This window comes from Monodon monoceros, unplaced genomic scaffold (genome assembly GCF_005190385.1).
Source record: "Monodon monoceros isolate NGI ecotype Baffin Bay Population unplaced genomic scaffold, NGI_Narwhal_1 Super_Scaffold_8, whole genome shotgun sequence".
NCBI lineage: Eukaryota > Metazoa > Chordata > Mammalia > Artiodactyla > Monodontidae > Monodon > Monodon monoceros.
In genome coordinates, this window is record NW_021703785.1 from 60,953,853 (window position 1) to 60,979,755 (window position 25,903).

The following is a 25,903-nucleotide window of genomic DNA, read 5'->3' on the forward strand; positions in this document are numbered from 1 at the left end:
TATATATTTTAATATGGTATTCTCTAGCAAGTTTAATCCTCATCTCTGGTTATTATCTCTAATTCTGATATTATAATTTTAAATTTTATTTTTTCCTTGGTTAAAGAATTGCTAGAAGGTTGTCAATTTTGTCGACCTTTTCAACAAATAATCAATTTTGTTTTCCTGTTTCCTAATTTATCATAGAAATGTACTTCCATCTTTCCTTTTACCATTTTGCTTTATTATTCTCTTTCAAATTTCATAATAAGAATGCCTACTACATTTTACTTCCAGTTTTTAGCCCAGATGTTTTCCAATTGGTAAAGCTTTGGGTAACGCGTTCATGTGTGTTTCCCATATTGCAATTTGGCTCTTGTCCCCACCACATGAATAAAACTGCCCTCAGTAAGTCATGGATCATCTATATACTGACAAAGATAACAAACCTGTCACCCTTGTTTTACTAGAACTCTTCATATAGTATCTGTCATCAACTATGCCCTCCTTCTTGAAACTCTATTCTCTTGGCTTTTCTGATAAAACCCTCTTCTCATTTCTCTCCTGACTCTCCAATCATCCTTCCTCAGCATTCTACCATGGTAGCGCTTATTTTCTTCTCTTAAATGTCACTGTTTCTCAAGACTGTGTGTCCTGGAAGCTCTACTCTTATTAAACATGATTCCTAGTGACCTCAGACAAACACATGGACTCAACTATCTTTTACATGCAAAGCTCCATAAATCCAAATGTACAGCTCCCTATTAGATCAGACTGATTGCAGAAGGATATCCCACATGTATCTTGTCTAACTTAGACAATATCATCACCTTTATCCCCCCAGTTTTACACTTTCTCTCTATTCCAGATACTTGTGATTAGTATCAATATTCCCAGATTGGTAACTTAGGAGTTATTTTAGAACTCTTCCCTCTCATTTAACCACATTCAAGCAGTCACCAACTTCTGAAGGTTTACCTTTAGCCCCCGAGAATCTGTCCCCTTATGGCTCTTCCTTAGAGTATGTATTTTCATAAAAACTACTTCGACGATCCCTTAACTCTCCTGTCTGCAACGTGGCTCTCTCCTATCTACATGCCACACCAGTTTCCAACTGATTTTTAATAAATGAAAATTTGTGTATTGATGACTCTTAGCTTGCATATTCTATTTGTTTCCTCTACTTAGGATGACCTCTACCCACTCCTTTTTTACCCATCTAATCCCCCATGTCCTTCAAGTTCAATTCTTATTAACTCCCTCTCTGGAAAGCTCCCTCTCTGTATATGAATATTATTATACATACTCTTCTTATTGTGCTAGCATAGCACCTTGGGCACATCTTTCATAAAACATGTATTCTATAGTAATCACCGATTTATTAGTCTATTTTCTGTGAAAGGAAAAGTAATCTGAGACCAACAGACCTTGACTGTTTGCTTTGTCCTCATTAGGAAGCACATGTTTGTTCACATGCAAAGTCTATATCATGTATGAATGATTTTAGAAAAATTCTGTCTAAATAAGAACTCATGTAAACATATCTATAATGAGAACTGATTGACTGTTAGTAAACTTCCTGTGATACAGGAAAACATATAAGGGAAATACTCCAGCTCCACAAATTCATGCTGCTGGGGGTCAGAAAGCAGACTCTTATTAAGGCTTCTCTGAGCTTAGGAATGTAAAAATAGACCAGGTACTTTGGATTGGATTGCTACTGATTGTTCCACACTATACTACAAACCTGTGTCTAATATAACCAGGCTGTTAGACAGACCAGTATAATTTAAAAAAAAAAAAAAAAAAGCCAGAATGGTGATTGTGATGCATCCTTGAAAAACGTTGAGTCTTTAATAATGAAATAAAAACAAAGAAGGATTTGATCACTATAAACCCATTCCTTAAGGTCTTTCCAATCAATTAATTACAGTATATAACTCAAGGGAACATAAATTTCATAAGGACAAAGCTGGACCAAGAATGTAAAACTTAAGTAAGCTGTTTAGAAAAAACATTTAGTAAAAGTTCAAGTTTTCCAATCTGTATGTCATTTTAGCCCTGACCTATTAAATATAGTCAGTTTGCTTTAATTACAAATTTTTGGTTATTGAAAACTGGTAGTGAAACTAGGGCTTGAGATTCTACCACTAATTATGACTCAAAATTACACTGTTCCAGGAACAGATTATAAGCCTACATCCTGTAAGCCGCCTCAGAATGAATTTTGTTGTTCACAGGAAGAACTCAAAAGAACGCTGAATGGAATGGGAAAAAATTGTCACCAATATGGAAACAGTAAAACAACATTTTTAAATGTGAAAAACTCACGTTCACATAGTTCAAGAATTGCATTTTTCAAACGTACCTTGTCCATTAATTTGCTGGCATGAAGACTCAAGCTACTGAAGAATATTTTTTTGCTCAGCAAATGCATTTCTTCAATGGTAGTCAACAATGTAGTTGCACTATTTCCAACAATGCCACTAAAAGCAAAGAACATTTCAGGTTGCAAAACAGGCCAAAACAACCCAGCTCTTTAACTGAGTAGAATTCTTTAAAAAGATCTAGATTTAAATAAAAGTTTTTATATAGAATATAACCTGTGAATTAAAAACAATTACTCTAGTTTCATATAAAAATGAGGGTTTTTTTCCTTTTAAGTTAGGTGATGAACAAATGAAAACAAACTACAGTGTTTTAAATATTTCACAATCTCTTAGAAAAGCAGTGGGTTAGAACGAACACTTGTAATACGCAAACCCATGTCTCTATTTTTCCTCTATTATAGTAAATGCATGTTTTGACTATCCAAGAAGATCTGATTTTAAGGAAGCCGTTCCATCAATAGCTCTATTGAGAAAATAATTTTTATTAATACTGAGTTTTTTAAATTAAAACTGTTACACTGTATCAATAACACACCTGTAAATTATAAAGCTTCTCAATTTTTATACAGCTACCTAAATAGCATATATTTAGACTAATTAAGAAAAATCTGATAACATTTTGAAATAATTATTCTACATTCCATAATTCTCAATTTTATATTACAAGGATACTTCTTAGACTTATCCAATGGGGTTTCTCATTTTTGGCAGAATGTAAGACAAGCATGTATATAAAACAACTCCCTATTTTATTCTCCTATTCATGTATTGAAAGTGACTCTTCTGTTCCTGATACTGGCATCCTTGATAAAAAGAAATTTAAACTCATTTTTTAATAGGCTAATATGAAAACTATCAAAAACATAGATTAGAAGAACACTTTTAACACAACTACACATATAACATGGTCTTATATCTACAATAAGGCTCAAGTCTATGTATACCACCAAAAGATATTTGCAAGGTGAAAATGAATGCAAATTTTGGAGTTGAAGATCATATTTTATCTGATTAAGAACCACCTGTCTTATCTATAAAGTCACTTTTATTTAGAGAAGGTAAGACAGCTATTACTTAGAGGAGATAGAGCTATCGTTCTGTTCTATCACTAATGGAAAACGAAATGTTAAGAATTTATGTAAACATCCAGAATAGGACATGTTACTAATTATGCCCCACTCTGAGTATAACATATAGTTACTTTAGGTGCCATGGATCTCTTTTACTAATACAGGAGGACTCAAAAAATACTTATATTATAGACTTACACTGCTATGTGTGTGTGTGTGCACTTACGCTTGGAGAAGCTTTCTCCAAGGAAACGATGGACCTCAAAAGTACAGTATGTATAATACGCATATAATGATTCACATGGTGTAGAGGTTCTACTAGTTACTCTTAGTCATGCATAGAATACACACACAAAAAATATTACACTGTGTTCTAACTGAAATGAAGTGTCACATGGGATTTAACAAGCACATTTAACCATTCCACTTACCTGATTGTATGGTGATAAAATTTGAGGAGGTTAGAAATTTTATATAACAAAACTGCCCCAGGTTCAGCAACTATTACTTGTTCAATTCGAACCTATTAAAAAACACGTGAGAAAAAACTAAACATTTCCTAAAAGTGTAACTTTTCTTCATTAATCACATGTGGTATGAAGAGCATTAAAAAGATTAAATTTTATTATTGCAGAAATCACAAAATTCCTTCTAAATAAAGAACTCCTGAATATTAAATCACAGAGGATGGTAAAACAACACAGAAACTTTAGCACAGATATGCTCTACAAAAAAATGATCCATTACCTACAGAATGTGGTTCAAGGCATTTCCTATCAGAAATAATCAACACAATGAGGTCATCTCGAGGTTTTTCACCAGCGTATAATGGAATTTAGTTTAGCACTAAATTGCAAAGCAGCTGTTACATTCCTAAAAACAGATTATCAGTGAAAAGGTACTGCTCTACGAATGAATATTAAGGAAAAAAATGAAAAAAAAATCTTCTCTTTAAACAACTATACCAAGTTTCTTTCTATTAGAGAATCGGAAAGCAGATAAATCTTGAATTAGCACCAACCTCTTTGGCCAATTATAATACTGCCAGGGCAATACCTCAGATCTAGTTCAAGGTTAACTTGATATGCTCAAGTTTAACTACTAGGAATCTTTTCTAATTAAAATCCATCCCTCACTAATCTTTCCCTGACTTTATAGTCCCTAATTAACAAATACAATCTAAACCACACTGAATGTGCTTACTTACATATTATATTACATCTATGCTTATTAAGCTGCTGATAACATATGTGTCTTCTTGTTTCCTAACTGGATTCTAAACATAGACATTGTGTTTTCTGGTTCTCTTACATCTCTGCAGCATTTGGTTAGAACAGCACATACACAAGAGATGTTCAATAAACAAATGCTTTTGAAAACATTTAGATTTTGGAGTATGTCATAATACCAACGAATGTGATCTGCTAAAACGATATTTTATAAATACATGTATATGAGTATGCAAAAACCTCTTGCATAGAAAATTGGCAATGATTATTTTAAAATGCGTTTTATTACCCTACATTGTGTTAATCTGACAAAATTACGGCCTGAATTCAAGCTGCTGTTTCTTTAAAATCAGTCATTAATTTAACCAGCTACCATATAACATATATAAAAACAAAATATTTTACCTTTAGGGGCCTGCACACACCCTCAGTAATATGTCCAACAACTTCTTGAATATTTTCTTCAACACCTACAATTAATTACAACATAACTAAAATTTGTTTTCCATATTACACTTTGCTTCACGTAAGTTCAGAAAATTAACAAACACTAATACATATGATTAATGGCATTAATAAACATTTAAAATAACAATTAACGATATTTTATTGAGTTTAATATCTTTAGGACATTACTAATTATATTAATGAGTCTAAAGCCCTATCAACTGATTTGACTGTTGATTAATGAACATTGTTTCTTTGTGAAGAAGAGTAAACGTATGAAAAAAAGACTGTGAAATTTATTAACTGAAGGAGGTGATGTGAAGATGTATTAGCACTCATTCCACAAACTCCTTACTCTAGGCAGTAGTGCTAAGCACACAAACTACGGGTATAAAGATGGAAAACACGCCTTGCAATCTAATGGAAAAACCGACATTTACTGATTATCGACTATTTATCAAGGTCTGTACAGGGTACTTGACATGTACTGCTTGTAACCACCTTCATTTTTACAGATGGAGAGACTCAGGTTTAGAAGAATTCATGCCATTCCCACAGAATAACTTATTTCTAACTCCAATTATTTTCTTCCCACTTCTTAATGTTACCTCTCATGTAAATTTTCCTACATCTTTTAACAAATACATTCTTTTAAACTGGGTAATTAGCATAACAGAAAACAACTTTAAAAAGTGCAGACTTTGTGCCAACCTATCACATATGCTGAATCTAATCTCAATATCGAAGAGTTAAAAACGAAGAGGTTAAGTCCTGCACCCATTCGTACACTGGCCTCTCCTGCAGATGACGTGCTAAACCAGGGCTGAGCTATTCGAAATAGGTGATACCAGTCACAACATCTCTCTTCACTTCCTAGCAAAGCCAGAGTATCTTAATTATCTACTAACCCCTTCTACAACAGGCATCTTAAGGTAGTCCCAACTAAGAAAATTTGAAATTCTGTAAACAGACGTTTGCAACTCAAAAATAATCATTTCTCTTCTTTGAAATCAAGACCAAAATTTTAGGTACATTTAGTACATAGCTAATTATTTATTTATTTGGCTGCATCAGGTCTTAGTTGCGGCACGCTGGGTCTTCGTTGAGGCGTGCAGGATCTTTTGTTGCGACGCACAGGCTCTTCATTGCAGCGTGCGGGCTTCTCTCTAGTTGTGGTGCGCAGGCTCCAGGGCGCATGGGCTCTGTAGTTTGCGGCACGCAGGCTCTCTAGTTGTGGTGCATGGGCTTAGTTGCCCCGCAGCATGTGGGATCTTAGTTCCCCGGCCAGGGATCAAACCCGCGTCCCCTGCACTAGAAGGCGGATTCTTTACCACTGGACCACCAGGGAAGTCTCAGTACATAGGTAATTATTCAAAAAACTTAAAAATAGTCACATGAGAATGAAAAAAGGGGCTGGAGAGTAGAAATGAAAGAAGTAGTAGCTTAACGACCTTAGGCCAGTCACTGACTGAGCCTGTGTACTCATAGATAAAATGAAGAGAACATCACCTTTCGCCTTTAAAGGATGGTGGCTGAGATAATGTAGGCCAGGCACTCCAGAGATGCCTTAAAAGTGAAGCAGAGGGGTCTAGGCTTACAAGGAAAGGTCCCAAGGGTCCAGTATAAAAATGTGATCAGTTGTGTGACAAAATGAAAGTGATGGAAAAGAAAGTCTATCAGCAGAAAAAGGGGGAAACTAGAGACAGGAAGATTAATTAGGATGCTTATTAAATCACCTAGTGTGACGAGTTTATCTCCATGAAGAAAACAGAAACAGAGAAGTCCTGCGTGATTTACTAGATCTAGGCATGAGTGGTAACAATCAGAGGACCCACCTTGTGTAGTTACATGCTTTAAGAGAGCTTCAAGGTGCTCTTTTTCAGAAGCAGTAGCCTGATGGAGCCAAGCCAACATATCTCCTACATATCTAATGAAAAAACTAAATGTTAGTAAAGATTTCCTTCAGAAAAACATCGAATACTCCAATACTGTCTGACTACTATACCTCAAAGGGTCATGGGAGTGCATTTCAATGGGTCTAGGTGTACCTCCTGGGCCCCCTCTTGTAAGAGCATCGATAAATCCACGAACAACTGTACTTCTTCTAGCTGTTCCAAACTCATCTAAGGTATACCTAGAAGAAACAAGTTATTAACAAACAGTTGCTTTTCTTCCTAATGGTTATATCCAAGTATTCATGCACTTTCTAAGATATTTAAAGCTTTTTTTACACAATTCTCTCAAGCAATACTGTTTTAAACAACAAAAAATATTTATGAAATAACTTTATCATAATGATAATTCAGCCTAAAGGTGCATCTTTTTATGCCTAAGAAAGAATGCTGGGATTTGGAATCAGTAACAGAGGCAGTGGGTATAAGGGATAGAGCAGGGGATTTGGTAAAAGTAAAAATCAACACAAGGTGGAAATCCAGGACTCTTCAGGTTTCAGTGCCCCCCTTGCCCAAAACATGATGTTCCACTGCATACATAAGGCCTAATATCTAGTTCTCAGAGGCTGGTTACAGTTAGAACTCTGCCATCCAAAATAGAAGACTTTTCCTTCTACATTAAAAAATTCTCATTTATATTTATTCAATATTATCAAAATTTACCATCAAAATTTGTCCAAAATATACTATTCATATTTAAAAGCTTATTTTGACTCCAATGTTAAACATGTGTTCCTTAAATTTACTGACCAACTATGCATACAGAGCAAATACTTTTACATATATTTACAAGTTATCAATTATGGTTGGGGGAAAAAAATGGACTTTCGAAGGTGAGGAATTTGTAGGAAAGAAAAGCTTTGAATGAAAGAATCAGACAATTTGGGATCAAATTATAGGATGGCTTAGAGTAACCAACAGTACCTGTTTCTTCGACTAGAATCAGCCTTTGTTTCCCATTATCACCACCCGATGCCCAACTGAAAGTTCTATTTTAAAAGTACATAGGAAAACAAAGTATTTTTTTCATAGTCCGATGTCAGCGGATTCTAGACCAATTAACTTTTAAATCCCTAAACAGTACTCTACTAAATGTTGAGAATTATTTCATTACCTTACATATAAATAAAAGTTATCAAAATTCCCCAAAGGTTTCCAGAAGAATTTCTTAGGCTATACTGCTTTCTTTAATATGCTACTGATTTAATGAAAAACTCACATTTTTTTTTAACGTAGGAAAGCTGGAAGACGGAATATTTTTAAATCAAAGTGTAGTGAAGAATCAATGGCTGTGAATTTTTAGGACTCTGAACCTTTTTAGAGGACTGTTTACTAGTAACCAGATCATGGTTGTTTGTGGTTTTTTGGTTTTGGTTAAAAATAAATGGTTTTGAAATTCCCTGCAGTGACATAGCAGATATATACGTCAAGATGAAAACGCAGTATCAAGCTAAGTGTTGCTAAAGTACACAATTGCCTTGCATTCACTTTCTATTTTTTAAAATAAATTAGAACCAAAATGCTTATTTCTATTTTTTGCCTCATGCTCTCAAATTATAAACGTTCAGGGTAAAGAATGCATTCCTTTAAATCAGCGGCCCCCAACCTTTTTGGCACCAGGGACCCGTTTCGTGGAAGACAATTCTTCCACAGAAGGGTGGGGGGGGATGGCTCAGGCTGTAACGCAAGCGATGGGGGCGACAGGGAGCCGCAGATGAAGCTTCCCTGGCTCAGCGCTCACCTCCTGCTGTGCGGCCCGGTTCCTAACAGGCCGAGGACCCCTACCGGTCTGCGGCCCGGGGGTTGGGGACCCCTGCTTTAAATGATCGTCAGTTCCATGAAATGACTCGTGATCAGATGACTCCTTATGACAGCACAAAATTCACAAACTTTTAACTTTTTAAATATGTAAAACTAATCTTCACCCTCTGGACCCAAGTGGCTATGTAATAAACAGAAACAATGTAACTTCTGTTTCTAGGACTATTCACTGTGACCACAAGTTATATTAGAAACCAGTGAATCCACTGGCATTTTAAATGGGGGAGGGGCGATTTAAAAAGCCTAACAAACACTTGAATCTGTTTACTATAACATATAAACAATATTAATGCTTATTTTCCTGCAATAGATATAATTTGAAGAACAGCATGAACTAAAAGGAACCTTCAATGATACCTGAAGACATGAAACATCTTTTCCCAGAGACAGAAGAAAATTTCTTTGACCAAAACGGATTCTCTTCCAACAAAGGTCAAAAACTGAAAATGTAGCTTTACAAAGGTGACTGTTAAAATTATGTAAATATTCTAAAATGCCTCTAGTTAAAATAAAAATTTAAATCTCCATTTTTTTATATCTAGCCATAGTAGAAAAAGAAAAATTCTGGTCAAACAGCAAATTAAAAGATGAAAAAATTTGTCCAAAAAAGAATTAAAAGATAAAATAGTGTAGAAACCTCTCTAAGAAATGCAACAAATAAAAAAATGAAGAAAAATCAGCATTGTACACATTACTATGTTAATAATTTATATGCTGAAGGTTTACCAATGGAAAGAAGACAACATCAATTTGTTCATTTCTACTTGTAATAAATTTCTTTTTGAAAAAACTTCTGTACTTGATTTATTAAAAGTCAATAACGCATTAGCATTCGGTTATATAATACCTAAGAAAAACTGAGTATGGCAACTTTCCCCAAAGACTTCAGTAACTGACATTTTCTTGTACCTGATACTTACACACGTGAGACACAATAATGAACAGTGAAGCTTTTACACATCACTTAAATCAAGTTCATATAGTGCCATCTGGTGGTTAACATGATATACTATTAAGTTTTCCCTAAATTTAAAGAAACCACCACTTTTGGAAACAGGTGATTACTTAAGATGAAAGGACCATTTTCTCTTTCTTAGCATTCATGTTATGGTACTTAACTGTCACTAAAATCCTCCCTCTTCCCCATTCAACCCGCAAATGCTTCCTACAACCTTCTATACTGCACTACTGCCCCCATCCCCTGTGTGTCCTCTGGAGATAAATCTTTGCCTATTTTAGTTCTATTCTTTGTCTTTCAAGCATTTTGCCTTACTGTCGTGCCTTACTTCTCTTTAGTTGAAAACTTTCCAGTTTATCTCCTTTCAAAATAGAAATAATAGCTAATATTTTGTGATGAGCAAAGCATTATGGTAAACACCTTATGGGAACATTCTAATTTAATCTTCCCAACAACCCGGCAAGACAGGCACTACTTTTATCCTCATTTTACAGCTCAAGGAAACTGAAGCTTATAAAGGTGCATGGGTTCATCAAAAAATCTAACTCAGAGCCCACCTTTTAAACCATTATGCAATATTGCTCCTTCCCAAGTGTTGATCAAGAATCAAAATTTAGAAAAAATAATAGAAGTCAGCTGGCCTTTTCAGATGCCCAAAACAGACAAAGGCATTTTTTTAAAAAGATTAACCTTGTGAACAATTATGAATCTGTGGTCAATGTTACACATTATTAAACAAACACCAAATGTTTTAAGTACCAAAAGACTCTCATAATCAAACACCAATAGCTTACAGTGAAAAAGCTGGGAAAGAAATTTCGAAGTCGATAAGATCTGCTGCGCTGGTGGTCAAGAGTGAACATCAGCTTATCACAGGCACCGGCACAACACGCAGGTCTATTATGATCCAGCTCTTGCTACTAACCCAACAGCCAGGGCAAGCTGTCGCAGTTTCCTAAAGGTACACGTTCCTCCTCAATCCACACCTTTGCACCTGCTGTTCCCTCAACCTGGGATCTTCTCTCCTCCCTTTTCATCCTGGAAAATGCTTATCACCTTAAGAAGTCATTTCATACCTACTTCCTGAGGGGAATTTCCTCTAATATTCACCCCCTTCCTCACCACAGACTACTTGAGCCACAAAGCACTTGAGACTTGACTTTTAGAAAAGCAATTAATGTATTCATTAAAGTGGATTTGTCTATTTGTTCAATAAAACAAAGCAATTTGAAGGCAATGCTTTATTGATGTTAAGTCTGCTGCACTTAGAACTGTGCTTAACACATAGTGAGTACTCAGTAAGTAGCACTGGGATGTTATTATTTTATGTAGCTGTCCAGCATTTGTGTTCTGGAACCTTATTACAGGACAAGCAATGTTCCAGTCAGAAAACAGAGTAAGAAGGAAACCCTCTAAAAATACGTAAGCATATGAAAGGCATGGCTCAGGGCAGGACTGATGCCTATGCAGGAGTCCCCTGGCTTTCTGTTTCCTGAATTTTAACTCCCCACTTGGTCTTCCTATTTCCATACTATTCCAGGCATTAAAAGTAAAAAGGTATTTACTTCTATTTTATATGAAAAGTAAAACAAAAAATACAGAATAATAAAAAATTTATAAGTTAATAATGCATAAAGTTCTTATCCAAAGCATTATCACATAGCGCTTGGCTGATATAACTTACAGGATCAAATAGCTGAACTCTTTCTTTCTTAAGTCCTACTAATGGAATTCTAATTTTAAATTTTCTTTTTTCATCTCTGGGCAATTATTATTTGTCAGTCTATTTGACCTTCTCTCCAGGGCAGGGTTGATACAGGAGTTTTAGTTACATACAATTCCTAGGTCGTTAACGAGATGACAGATTGGGGAAAAGCCCTTAGCCTGTACACAAATAAGAGGTAGTCTAGATACAGGGACACCTTGGTTTTCATCTCCATGTTGCATTCTACAGCAAGTAATAATATGCAAATAAGCTGATGCCCCAATGGTACCGAGATGAGATAAAAACATCACTGTAAATTATTATATTGCTCACACTATTGTATGTGAATTTGATAATACTGAAAGTCAATGTAAATTATCGAAGAAAAAGTAAGTTGTTTTTTTTAATTAGGAAAAAGTCACTCACTTATATAAGACAGGTCTATCCTGCAGGGCTTCCATTGCCTGAGTCAGTACTGGAGATATGTCACATGATTCTTGTGTCAGTGCTCTGCATTCACCTGAAAAATCATTATAACACTTATTGTGTTATATAATCATTATAACATTATAACACTTGTTAAAGTACAATTAATAAGTACCTTATTATGTCTGTTGTACAGCCAGAGTCTAAATACTGTATTAAAAAAATGCTTGGGGGGCTTCCCTGGTGGCGCAGTGGTTGAGAGTCCGCCTGCTGATGCAGGGGACACGGGTTCGTGCCCCGGTCCGGGAAGATCCCACATGCCACAGAGCGGCTGGGCCCGTGAGCCATGGCCGCTGAGCCTGCGTGTCCAGAGCCTGTGCTCCGCAACGGGAGAGGCCACTGCAATGAGAGGCCCGCGTACCGCAAAAAAAAAAAAAAAAAAAAAAAAAAAAAGCTTGGAAAAGCCTAGAGAACATGCCAATCAAAAACTAGTTCATGCTGTCAAACTGAAAATGTAAGCTTAAATACCTACATAACTTCAAATGACCACATCTGCTATCTGGTATACCATATATATATTTTTTTTTTTTTTTTTTTTTGGGGGGTGTGTTGGGCTTTTGCTGCTGCGTGTGGGCTTTCTCTAGTTGCAGCGAGTGGGGACTACACTTTGTTGTGGTGCACGGGCTTCTCATTGTGGTGGCTTCTCTTGTTGCGGAGCACGGGCTCTAGGCGCGCGGGCCTCAGCAGTTGCAGCACGCGGGCTCAGTAATTGTGCCTTCCGGGCTCTTGAGCACTGGCTCAGTAGTTGTGGCTCATGGGCTTAGTTGCTCCAAGGCATGTGGGATCTTCCCGGACCAGGGCTCAGACCCGTGTCCCCTGCATTGGCAGGCAGATTCTTAACCACTGCGCCACCAGGGAAGCCCCCACATATTTTATTATTATAAAAAACTACAGTTCTGAAGAAACCAGTCAATGAACAAACGTGCACTAAATAACTGCTATACACATAGCAATGTCAAGGAGGGAAGGGAGTACTAAACATATATTACCAGTTCCTTACCTTGGGAGCAATCTTCAAGGAGTTTGCTAAAATGTTTATATGGGTAACTAATATATAGTATTAAGATTATAATTTCAAAATTGTTTAGATTTTAAACTGTTTAAAAAATCTGTACACCAATATGTCCTTTATTTTACTATCCTATCTATAAAATACTTATTAAATGTCTACTCTGCTCAAAAAACTCAGAGCATGTTCAGAAGTTCCCAACCTTTGGGAATATGAGGACCTCACGCTAGCAGTATATTTTTCTGGCACACACTGACTGAGAAAAACATACACGTGTATGGGATTGGAGCTATCTTACGATGACTCCAGTGTCCTTAGGAGTCAGAATGTCAGTTTGGAACTTCCATGTTAGACGTCATGGGAGCACAAAGAAATATGAGGCAATGTCCTTGCCTTTATGAAAACAGAAATCTAACTGGAGAGCTAAGACATACATATATGAAAAGTTAAGTTATGTTAGAATAGTAAATTATTGAATATCAAATAAATATATTCAGTAGTTAGTGTTCAGAGATGGGAAAAGCCACTATGATTTAATGTAGTTGTGGAGAGTTCCAGGAAGATGTAGAACCTAAGCCAGACTTTGAAGACTGAGGTAGGATTTGGATATAAAGAGGGAAAGCCAGACCATACTCCAAATAGGAGTAAACAGTGCAAACAAGAGAAGTAGAAAAAGAAACAAGTTTTGGGGCTTCCCTGGTAGCACAGTGGATAAGAATCTGCCTGCCAATGCAGGGGACGCAGGTTCGATCCCTGGTCCGGGAAAAGCCCACATGCCGCGGAGCAACTGAGCCCGTGCACCACAACTACTAAGCCTACGCTCTAGAGCCCACGAGCCACAACTACTGAAGCCCGCGCACCTAGAGCCCGTGCTCCGCAACAAGAGAAGCCACCGCAATGAGAAGCCCGTGCACCGCAATGAAGAGTAGCTCCCGCTCGCCGCAACTAGGGAAAGCCCGCGTGCAGCAACGAAGACTCAACACAGCCATACATACGTATAAATAAACATTAAAAAAAAAAAAGAAAGAAGTTTTGGAGATAAAGAGTAAATCATCTGAAACACATAAGGTTTTTCACAGTCAAGTACAAGTATACTGGTTAACTGGATTTAATCCCAACTCCTTCCAACAGTCAGCTGGTAACATCTATTAAAATATCCTGTGCACATGTTCCATTCTTGAAGTCTTAACTACTTTGTTTTTAACAGGCAATTCTATGAACAGACTACTGAAACATTTTAAAGCAAATCTAAAGCAAATAAACCATTTGTGATAGGCAAAATAATGGTCCTCCAAAGATCCCTAATCCCTGAAACCTGTGAATATGCCATCTTACGTGGCAAAAGGAACTTTGCAGATGGAATTAAGGTGACAGACCTTAAAATAGGGACATTTTCCCAGATAACCCAAGTGGGTCCAAGATAATCATATAGGTCTTAAAAGTAAAAAAGGCTAGCAAAAGAGTTAGAGATATGAGATGGAAGAAGAGGCAGAAGAGATTCAAAGTGAGAAAGTGACTCCATCTACCCATTACTGGCTTCGAAGATGGAGGAAGGGGCCACAAGCCAAAGAATGCAGACAGCCTCTAGAAGCTGGGAAAGACCCTCAGTGACAGCCAGCAAGGCAACTCAGAGCTCAGTCCTCAGACTCAAAGAACTAAGTTATGCCAACAAACTGAATGAGCAAGGAAACAGACTACTCCTTAGAGCCTCCAGAAATGAATGCAGCCCTGCCCACATTTTAATTTTAGCATGGTGATTTCTGACTACAGAACTATAAAATAATAAATTTGTGTTATTTTAAGCCATTAAGATTGTGTTAAATTTGTTACAGCAGTAATAGAAAAACTCACCATTTATTATAGTTGTAGTAACTACTATATGTAAATAACATGTCATGTAAATAACAAGAGATGTCTAATCAACTTTAAGATAATCTGGGGCAGAAATACTGACTTTATTTTTTTATTCCCATCCTTAATCATAGACAGTGCTTGAATGATAGTAGATGTTTATGAGACACATACAAAGACAATATGTTCAAATATAAAGTTTTTCTTTTTAAAAATAGTTTTCGATTACTAAGATCAAAATGATATCAAATAAAGACTAAGTGAAATAACAAAATCAAACACTAATATTCATGAATCTAGACTGCATAAAAGAAATCACTTACTTTGAGCCCACCGGTAAAGTCTTTCATAAGATGTTTCTTGAAGCAAGGCCATCTGTTCCATAATTTCTAAACTAAAAACATTAAAGGTTTATTATAATTTATTAAAAAGTTTTAGCCAATAGCTATTGAATATATCTAAGAACCTAATCACTTTATTTAATTACAGAGTGATTTGGTTATAGCCTATTAACTTTTTATCATCTTGTGGAATAATTTTTCAGTAAATGTTTATAATTAAATGTCGCCAAGTTTAACACCATCACTTAGATACCCAACTGCTGTTTTACTCTAAACGTATCAGGGTATAACTTTCTCCTTATCCAAAGATACATAAAAATTAAACTTCTATTTCACAAAATGTCATAATGTCATATACTTTAAGAAGAACCTAGAAAATCGTTAAATTTTGGAAATATAAAAGGTAACACAATCATGAACTGAAAAGACTACTCACCCTGCTGTTTGTTGGTTTGTACGCAAGAGAACTTTGACATCATTATGAATCTGTTTTACTCTTCCCAATGCCTTGAAAAAATCCTTTAAAATTAAAGCATATTCTTTTTAACTATAGATCTAGAATACAGAATTTACAAAAGAAGCAATTAACAAGATTGAAAATGGTTGCCAAAGGACTTAGAGATGGGAAGGAGTGGGATAGGTGATGTAGGTTTTCTTTATAAGCCATGTTGTACTCTTTGACTTCTAAAAACAACCAAAAAAAAGTATATGTATTGCTTTGAAAAATAAGGTAATTTAAAATATGCACCTTAATTGCTAAATTGAAAAACATTTTTAAATCAAAAAAAATTTTACGTGGTAAAATAAAGCCTTAAAAAAAGAGTGATTTCTCTATAACATCTGTAACTGCTATGCTTTAAGTGATTTTAACAGAGAGCAAAATACCTCAGTGATAGGTCCTTCTCTTGTACCTCGGAGAAGACTCATTTCGTCAGAAGTCAGCTGGAACTTGGATAAGAAGGCATCTGCAACTTGCGCTCTTATTTCTAATGTTTGACTGTAATATTTCAAAAAAGGCAACAAAAAATCAAGCACACTATGCATCTGCATAGCTTTAAGACAAGTTACATCTGACATAACTTTTAAAACAAAGGTGTGGAAGAGTCTCAATATCTTCAAAAGCCTTATTTCTGCCTCAAATATTAGAAGCCCATCAGGCACGTAGGTGATAAAACTGGCTGATATTGTTCAGTAGAAGCCACAGTAAAATGATTAATCATTAAGCAGAAGAAGAAATACGTTCATGAATGGTCCGGGTATTACAATCCTTAGCCACTTAGGTGTACTTGCACAGTTTGCCTCTTGAAAACAAAGTTATCTTACGGAAGAGAAATATGCCAGTTAATTTCTTCTCAGTCACTAAAAAAATCCTAAGCCTTTGAAGCTTGCACATGAAGTACACAACAACCAAAAATCAGGTCCATTATTTTTTTATTTTAGGTTAGAAATAGTAGTCAAGAATTCATTTAGTAATCCCTCATTACATCAAAAAAATCACTCTTCCACTCTCCCTTCCCCACTTTTTCTGTATACGATCATAACAAAAAAAAAAGTCTTCTCAATTATACTATCCGAACGCAACCTATCTAGACTAGCTGACAATTAGCAAAAGGCACACTCTAGTCTGCAGGGACCTGGAGGACTGAGCAGGGTCCCATCTAAGGGCAAGTCAGGAATACAAACTACAAGAGCAGAAATTCAACATCCCTGCCTTCTAGATCTTAGATGTGAAGATATATAAATAAAATTATAAGTGTTTCACTAGTAGTATTCACAGGGCAGTGATATTCTACAATCTAACAATATTCAAATGAAACTGAACAAAGATAAACATTAACCCTATCTGAACAGACAGTACAACACATGCCATCTTTGTTTGTACTCGAGTTGTGAGGTTTTAAATTCAGTCAAATGCCCTGCTGAATGACATAGAAGGTTAGAAAGGAAAGGTCCTCCAGGTGGCAGTAATGTTCTGTTTTTCTCAAATAATGTAAATCACCTAATTAAATTTATACAGATTTAAATAGCCTATGTCCTTAATCATCTTATTAACACTGATACTGATATCTAAAAGTTACCTAAACAGGTTTTGTTTTATATTTTTAGATAAAGCTCAAATTGTTATCATACAGGATTTAAGGCAATTTTAACACTTCATAAAATTCCTTGAGACTATACAAATTAACCATTTCAATGAAAACGTTTTGAGAGTTTCTTTTGGATCTTTATAGTCAATTTATCACACACAACGGAAAATTCATCGCTTTATTGGTTCATTTTGTTTAAACTAAATCTAGTACAGTTGACCCTTGAACAACATGGGGGTCAGGGACGCCGACCCCAGCCCCCAACCCCCTGCCCTGTGCAATGGAAAATCTGCACCAGCCAGATTCAACTTTACAGCCAGCCCTCTGCACCAGAGGATTCAACCCACCATGGACTGGGTAGGACTGCAGTACATATTAACTGAAAAAAAAACCCACATATAAGTGGACCTGTGCAGTTCAAACCCGTATTGCTCAAGGATCAACTGTAAATTCAAGATATTATTTAAATCACATTACTCTTTAGTTTTACCATATATAGTCTTCCCAGGTAAAATTTCGCAACCATTCTTGACGAAGTTGAGGAGTATTTGTACAATCAAGTAGCATGAACAGGGATCTCCAAGGTGTAAAGGCCCTGAACTAGGGTCTGAGGTGACAAAAGGTACACGTGAGGCAGACCCTGCCTTACTGTACAATACAAATGAAATATGGTAACTTTTGGAGGGCTTTTAGTATCTAAATTAAAAGTATATGAAATTAATGCTAAAATAAAACATAAATGGTTATTGTAAATTAAAACTTCTAAGAGTATTTGATGTGTATTCATGTAATCACTGTATATGATGTAAGTTATATAAAACATAAGTGAATATGGCAAATGCATACTGTGGGATAATATACAGCAAATAAAAAATGAGGTCGAGCTATATGTATTCACACAAAATTATCTATAAGGCACTTATAGGTACAAAAAACAAGTCACAGAAAAATACGTGCAGCAACCCCCATGTACTTTTAAAAAGAAACTTTACACATACACAGGAATTTTCAGGACATGTATTCACATACTGCCTGAGTATATAAAATAAACAGATTATTTCATTTTTATAATGATTCTTTTAAACCATCCCAGAACATGATTTATGAATCTTGTGGTATTGTTTTTTCCTGAAAATATACCCCTGTCATATTTTAACTCTAACTTCTAAACTCATCTCCACCAAATAATTTCAAAATAATTGAAAAAAGCTAGCAAAAAAAAGGGGTGGGTGGGGAGGCATAAGATATAGATCAAAACAAAAAAAAAGCAAAGAAATATACATGGCAAAACAAAATGAAAACAAGGTTGATCTACCAATATTCGGTTAAATGTAAATTAAAATAGTGTGATACCATTTTTCATCTATAAAATTGCTGTTTTTAATGACAACATCTAGTGTCTACAGGGTTTAATAAAATAGACATTCTCATATATTGCTGATGAAGCTGGAAATTGGCATAACCTTTCCGGAGAGAAATTTAGGCAATATATATGAAGATACTTTTTAAAATTTCTACCATTTGATTCTTTAATTACAATCAAATTCTAGGAATTTATCCTAAGAAAATAATCTGAAATGCACAAAATGATTTAGAAACACTTACCAAACCATTATGTTTAATAATGGAAACAATATCTGATAATTTTAAAATGCTTGTTCATTCACAAGAAAAAATACAATGCCACATTAAAAAACATGTTTTTTAAAAATAAATGATATAGGAAAACGAACATGAAATTTTATGTGAGTGAAGTAAAATGTAACTATGCATACATACTAACTCTGGGAGAAGATACACCAAACTGTTAACAGTGGCTATGTCTGGGTGGTGAAACTATACCTGATTGTAATTTTCTTCTTTAAGTCTTACATACATAAAGGAGAAGAAAGAAGAAAGATGTGATGTTCCCCTGCCTTCTCCTAACTTTTTACCAGGCAATGAAAGAATATGTATCACATATGCTCTATATTTTTACATGTATATTTGTGCAAAATAAATCCTTTTTATATTTTTATGTGTTACCAACTTCAAAACCTAAAATAGTTTATAACAAATAATTAAAATTACAAAACCATTAAAAAATAAAGTAGTAAGAAAGAAAGAGGGACTTCCCTGGTGGCGCAGTGGTTAAGAATCCACCTGCCAATGCAGGGGACACGAGTTTGAGCCCTGGTCCGGGAAGATCCCACATGCCGCGGAGCAACTAAGCCCATGCGCCACAACTACTGAGCCTGTACTCTAGAGCCCGCAAGCCACATTACTGAAGCCCACATGCCCTGGGCCCACACGCTGCAACTACTGAAGCCCACATGCTCTAGGGCCCGTGTGCCGCAACTACTGAGCTCGCGTGCTGCAACTACTGAAGCCTGTGTGCCTACAGCCTGTGCTCCACAACGAGAGAAGCCACCGCAATGAGAAGCCCATGCACTGCAACTAAGAGGAGCTCCTGCTTGCCCCAACTAGAGAAAGCCTGCACCCAGGAACAAAGACTCAACGCAGCCAAAAATAAAGAAAAGAAAAAAAAGAAAAAGAGAAAGAATGAGAACTTAAATAACATAGCTGAGGAAAGCTATCGCAATTAAGTGCAGAACAGCCTAAACTTCCAGCCACCAAAGCCAATGTAGAAACAAGATGTGCTACACAACTTTGTCTAATAAGGGGGGAGAAATATGAAGGGTAACGCTCCTTGAGGTATGTCAGACAGTGTGTTCAGCAGACTATACCCTGTGACATAGTTTATTATTCCTTTTTTCAGATGTGATAACTGAGACTGAGGGAGGTTAAGAAATAACTCGTTAACGATTAAAAATCTAATGACCTCTTACCCAAGATTTGTATTAGAATTCAGGTTTTCAAGGTCTACATTCTTTCCACTAACATACTACACCTCAAAAATAAACAAACATAAGCCAGAGGCTATGTTTTTCTGAGTCCAGACAGAAATTTGGCTGGTAGGCCTTTCCATGAGACAAAAAAATACATAATAAATAGTGATTTCAGTGGTATTCAAAAATACGGAGGTATGTTCATCTGGACATAGCCTTTCCTAATCATCAATGAAACCCATCTTCTGACTGTCAATTAAACATTAAGGGCAAATGTTAAACTGCAGTTCTGTGGAGACAATTCTACACCAAACTTTACCTATAGAGCAACAGCTGTCAAAATGACCTCCTTCTAACTCAGTTGGAAAAACTATTCATATCATTTATAAATTTGTCTGAATAAGAATATCATGTTATCCAAATAAGCCCACAGAATTTCTATTTCTAAAGCCAAATGCTTGTCTAAGTTTCTCGTTAAAAAGGAAAAGGTAATTTTTTAAAATGGAAAAACAACTCCGCCAGCACCCAGGAATCTGTTATGATTTCTGCTATGTAATTTTCTTAAAATACATTCACACAAATGTTCATTTGGCACATCAAATCCATAGCTCTTGGGATACTAGAATGCCATAAATGTTTGCTTCCCAGAAACATGCCAGGCCAAAACACTTTTTTCATAGGCTTACTAAAATAATAAACATAAACAACCTTGCTTAAATAGTTTTGACAACATATGAACAGAAGGACAATATTCTAATATTGCCTCCTGCAGACATTAACCAGTCCCATACATGTTACGAGCTCCAATAAAATGCTTATTTTTCATTTTTTATGTTCCTTTCCTGACACTGGAATAGCTATATTTCATATTCATTCACTCAAAATTATTTATTGAATCTACAATGTGTTATGCATTGGAGACACAAAAAGAGACTAAGAAATTGTCATCGTTCTCAAGGAGCTCACAGTTCAGTAGGAAAGAGAGTCAATCAAACCAATCATTAGTTACAAGACTGTACTACACACTACAGTAAAGATGGCAAGAGAAAGATTTAACTCAGACCAGAAACTCAGACCACAAACTTTGTAAACAGGATTGGTGATCTGTTACTCTTAGTTTTAGTCACAATTTTCAGTTGAATCCATATATGTTTTTATAGTCAGCCAACAATAACTTAACAGAAAAATTTATGTGTGGGTCTCTAACTGCAAATTTCTTTTCTAGGAAACTTTTCTTTCAAAAGATTAGTTGTGATACTAAAAACATTCTAATTTGATGCTCAAGGCACATGCTTAGTTCTGAGTACAGAAATCCAGCACCTGCCTTTCCTTAGAGAGCTGGCTGCTCTGTAGAGCCAACCATCTCTTCACATCAGCTGAGGCTGCAACTTTTCTCATCGTGGTCCATGCACCAATGGGAGAGACCTGTGTGGTGATGGAACGGTTCTGTATCTTGACTGTAGCAAGATGCATAATCGGAAGTAAAAAATAAAAGACAATTATGAGAAAAAGATAATAAAATTACTAAAACTTTGAAAAATCCACATTTTAAAAAGCAGTCATTTTTTAATTCTATGGCAAACAAACAATGCATCATCACTTCCAAAGAGGGATAATCTCTCAATCATCCCAATTATCAATGTTCCTAAACTATTGTTTTATGTTTATTTTACTCTTGGATAACAGCTTACAACCTCATACTTTGTATCATTTTTGAGTCACGTTTTTGATTATTGTTTTAACTTTGAATTTATCTATAATTTTCTTTCCCAGTTATCTCCAAATTAATGAAGAGTTGATTATGTAAAGAAAAACTTACCTTTCAGCTTGAAGCTTAGTGGTTTTTATTATTAAATCTTGAGTCTGTTCCTTTGCTGCCTAAAATTATAAACATATCTATTATCAGTACATTTCAACTTTTTTCAACTTCAGAAAACTAATACTGCCACTTACTGGAGTTCAGACTATAGCAAATGAGATCACACTCCAGAACTCAAAAGTTTAAAAAAGGCACAAGTACCTGAAATAGATGTTTCAAGGCTCATACACTACGTTTAATAAGAAGAACTCACTCAGAATGCTAAGGCTTACAAGAAAGAAAAAGGTATCACAACGATGTTTAAGGAATTTAATAGTTCCTGATGCTTCTCAGTGGAACAGAAGCACTGCCAGAGCCAGGTAAGGATGAAGAAGAGGACTTCGGCTATAGACATGCTGAGTTGAGGTACCAGGAAACCTCCGAATGAAGCTGTGAAGTTAAGTCACTGATACGTTGCTGTGGAACTCAACAGAAATACCCAAGGTGGAGATAAAAATTTGAGAGTTGGGATATACAAAAAAGAAAACCCTCATATAGAATTCTGGAGAACATTAAAGATAGCCCCATCTAAAGGACAGAGGGCTGTTCCTGGCCAAGTCATACTAAACAATCCTCTCTCTCCCAAACCAGAGCTGAAAGGATCAGGAGTGAAAACTTGATGAAAAGGTATTTCAAGGACTAGGAAAATATTTATAAAGTGAATTGAAACAAATCACAAGTGTAACCAGTGAGATTCTCTCTCAAAGACCTGAACTGGGGAACACTACAAAACTAAGGCAGTTACTAACGAGAAGAGAAACAAGTGAGTGGTTGTGAGGCAGGTAGAAACACAGGGCATTAAATGAGTCAGAAGTATGTAGGTCAATGTTAACTCTACAGCCAAACTAGAGGTTTGGAACTGCTTTAATAAACAGACCTAAACTTACATACATTTTCCTGAGATATTTTTAGGCTGAACATAAATCATAATTAAGCTGGGTCTTTACTGGGCATAGCATTAGTTTGAAATTATTCCTAAGGCTTTCTACTAAGGAATTTATTTCTGCTGCATTTGTTGAACATTATGGGATTGAAAAGTTTATCAAAATTCCACAGTTATCTCTATACTGGCAAGATCAAAATATAAAGGCTTCTGGAGTTAACTGCGCAATATTAGTAAACCATCACCAAAGAGACACAAAGACATTTATAGTTAAAAAAAAATAAGCATGATATTTATATTCAAACATCCTACAGGGCATGATGTATCAGATATCCACACATTTTGTAGACCTATCTAGCACTTTCTGAAAGCTTATCAGGAACTAGGCTAAAATCCAGACATTATACAGTACCTGTAGGCGACATGTCATATCTTGACAACAGCTGTTCATTGCCTGAACATCTTCATGTATGCTTTCAAGTTCCTGAAAAGGAAAAAAGTAACATCAAGCAGTATATATATAGTTAAAGAAATTTCTCCTCTTAGCCAAATCCTTATTTTTGTCCCTTTCTTGCCAAAGCATGACAAAAGATCCCATATTTAAGACTGAAAATGATTAAAAAGAATAATATCTAGTATAAGAAAAGATGTAAAAAAAAAAACCTAGTATATTCTTTTTAGAGGGTCTGACAATAGGAAAATGGCAAATGCTTTAAGAATATGAATACCTGTTTATTCAGAAATTCTCATACTAAGAATTTATCCTAAGAAATTAATCAGATAAGTGTGCAACATATGTAAGAGATGATCAACACAGAGTTGCCTAAAACAAATGGAAAATGTGAAATGTTTCCAACCATACAATGGAAACCCGTGCATACATTAACAACGATAATATCTGTGTGTGTGTGTGTGTGTGTGTGTGTGTGTGTGTGTGTAAATTAGCATGGAAAGATGTCTACATAAAGCTAAAAGAAGGCTTATAAAGCAATACATATATATGTGTGCAGAAGAACACAGGGAAGACTCTATGAAGGGCTATACAATAAAATACTGACAGGTTATTTCTGTGTAGTAGAATCGTAAGTAATATCGCTAGTTCCTTCTATTTCTGACTTTATTATTTATCTTTTCTATAATGAATTATTTATAACTTTTAATTAATAAAAAACAAGAAAATTTGAAAACCCAATAAACTAACAATAGTGCCTCCTCCTGTATGGTTGAAAGTAATCACATATTAGATCATGCCAAAAATCTGGTAAGTCTCCCAGTAACATTCTTTCCCTATATACTCCCACCTCCAGCCCCCTCCACATATGCAAGAATTTAGCTGGTCACTAAGGTCTATCATTTATAGCCCTTATTATGTACATCTTATCCATTTCTTTTTTTACAACCCAAACAGCTACTACTTGAGTTCAGTTCAATTGCTTTCTCCTGTATGGACTGATAAAAAACGGTCTTCCAACAGGCCTCCCATGCTCCAAACTCTTTACTAAATCATTCTCTACAATCTTTACTGAACCAATCTCTTAATATGAAAAAATGATATCACGGAATTATATTTAACTTCATACTGCACTATTATCTTCTTTTTCCCAATTCAATTCAGTGTAATACAACAGAAAGATATGCAAGGAAAGAAAGTTTCAGTGGTAGACATGGTCTTACTATGGTCTCTTCCAACACAATGCCCAAACCTTCAAATGAAAACATGACAGTTTTATGAAGGGATGGGCCAATCATAGGGCAAGAGATAAGAAAGCAACCAAGCAGGACTACGAACAAAATGTAAGGATGAACTAGAGTTAGGAAATCACTTACAAGAGTATGAGCATACATCCTAGTTCCAGAATTACATTTTTTCCTTTCTCTATATAAAGTACTTTGAATTATAAAAATCATAGCACCAGACATTTTCAAACGTTACTCTCTGTATCTTACCATTAATAGGATGTAAATCAGATTAGTTAAGTGCTAAACTGCTTTAAACAATAAAAGAATGATTTCAAAATAGCAATTAATGTCAGCAATAGCAAATAGGTACTAACTAATAGGCAAATTAATCTATTTCCTTAAATCTCACTGTATAAGACTAGCACTATGACATTTTATCAGCCAACAAGGTCAAGAATAACTACTCCTGATATTTACTTTAGCTACTATAGTACACTGAATGAATCTGATTTGTAAAATAATAGAAATTACGTCTCTTAATATATGACTTAAATGCAGAGATTTGCTAAATTGTAATTCAAGAACCTTTACGTTGCTTGTATGTAAAGTCTTCATTTGAACTCAAACTGCCTTTTATTCCCGATTAAATAAAATTACAGGTTGTTAAATACAATTGCAGTATGATAACCTTTAATGAAATCTTTTATTATGGAAAAATTCCAAAAGTATCTAAAAGTTGAGATAATGTGAATGCCTATGTACATATCACACGGCTTTAACAATTAGCAACTCATGACCACTCTTGTTTAATCTATCTCTGTACCCACTTTCTAACTCTCTTCCCATCCACTTTCTCCCTCCCCAAGCTGAATTATTTTGAATTCCAGATAGCATATCATTTCATCCATAAACATATCAGTATGCACTTCTAAGAGAACTCAAAAAAAAAATGCCATTTACCCATCTAAACATTCAACAATAATCCCTTAATACCAAATTTCTATTCAGTGTTCAAATTTTCCCAGTTGTTTCAGTTTTTTTTAATAATTTGTTCAAGTCGGGAACCAAATGATATTCACAAACATCAACTGGTTGATATTTCCTTTATTTCTTTAAATAAATTGTCTTTCTCTTACAATTTATTTGTTGAAGAAACCAGTTCATTTGCCTGCACAGTTCCCAGCACACCAGACTTGCTGACTGCTTCTTCATACTGTTAACATACTCCTCTGTCCCTAGTATTTCCTATAAACTTGCAATTAGATCTAGAAGCTTGATTATATTCTGGTCCAATTTTCTTGCAAGAATTCTTCACAGGTGATGTTGTAT

The 25,903-nt window shown here is 35.4% G+C and overlaps 1 protein-coding gene across 9 annotated transcripts in view; it reads right to left on the bottom strand.

Annotated features, from left to right (window-relative positions):
- Positions 1-25,903, bottom strand: part of COG6 (component of oligomeric golgi complex 6) — a 174,757-nt gene that overhangs the window by 145,105 nt on the left and 3,749 nt on the right. For all 9 annotated transcript variants that reach the window (XR_003791691.1, XR_003791690.1, XM_029209898.1 and 6 more), the window contains 11 exons: positions 23,307-23,378; positions 21,973-22,031; positions 16,124-16,235; positions 15,675-15,757; positions 15,221-15,291; positions 11,978-12,071; positions 7,121-7,249; positions 6,951-7,042; positions 5,074-5,138; positions 3,871-3,962; positions 2,348-2,465 (listed from right to left, as the gene is read on the bottom strand). Coding sequence is in view for 7 of the 9 variants with exons in the window: in XM_029209898.1 (XP_029065731.1) it covers positions 2,348-2,465; positions 3,871-3,962; positions 5,074-5,138; positions 6,951-7,042; positions 7,121-7,249; positions 11,978-12,071; positions 15,221-15,291; positions 15,675-15,757; positions 16,124-16,235; positions 21,973-22,031; positions 23,307-23,378 (987 nt within the window). In the remaining 2 variants the exon portion in view is untranslated. The remainder of the gene's footprint in view (positions 1-2,347; positions 2,466-3,870; positions 3,963-5,073; positions 5,139-6,950; positions 7,043-7,120; positions 7,250-11,977; positions 12,072-15,220; positions 15,292-15,674; positions 15,758-16,123; positions 16,236-21,972; positions 22,032-23,306; positions 23,379-25,903) is intronic.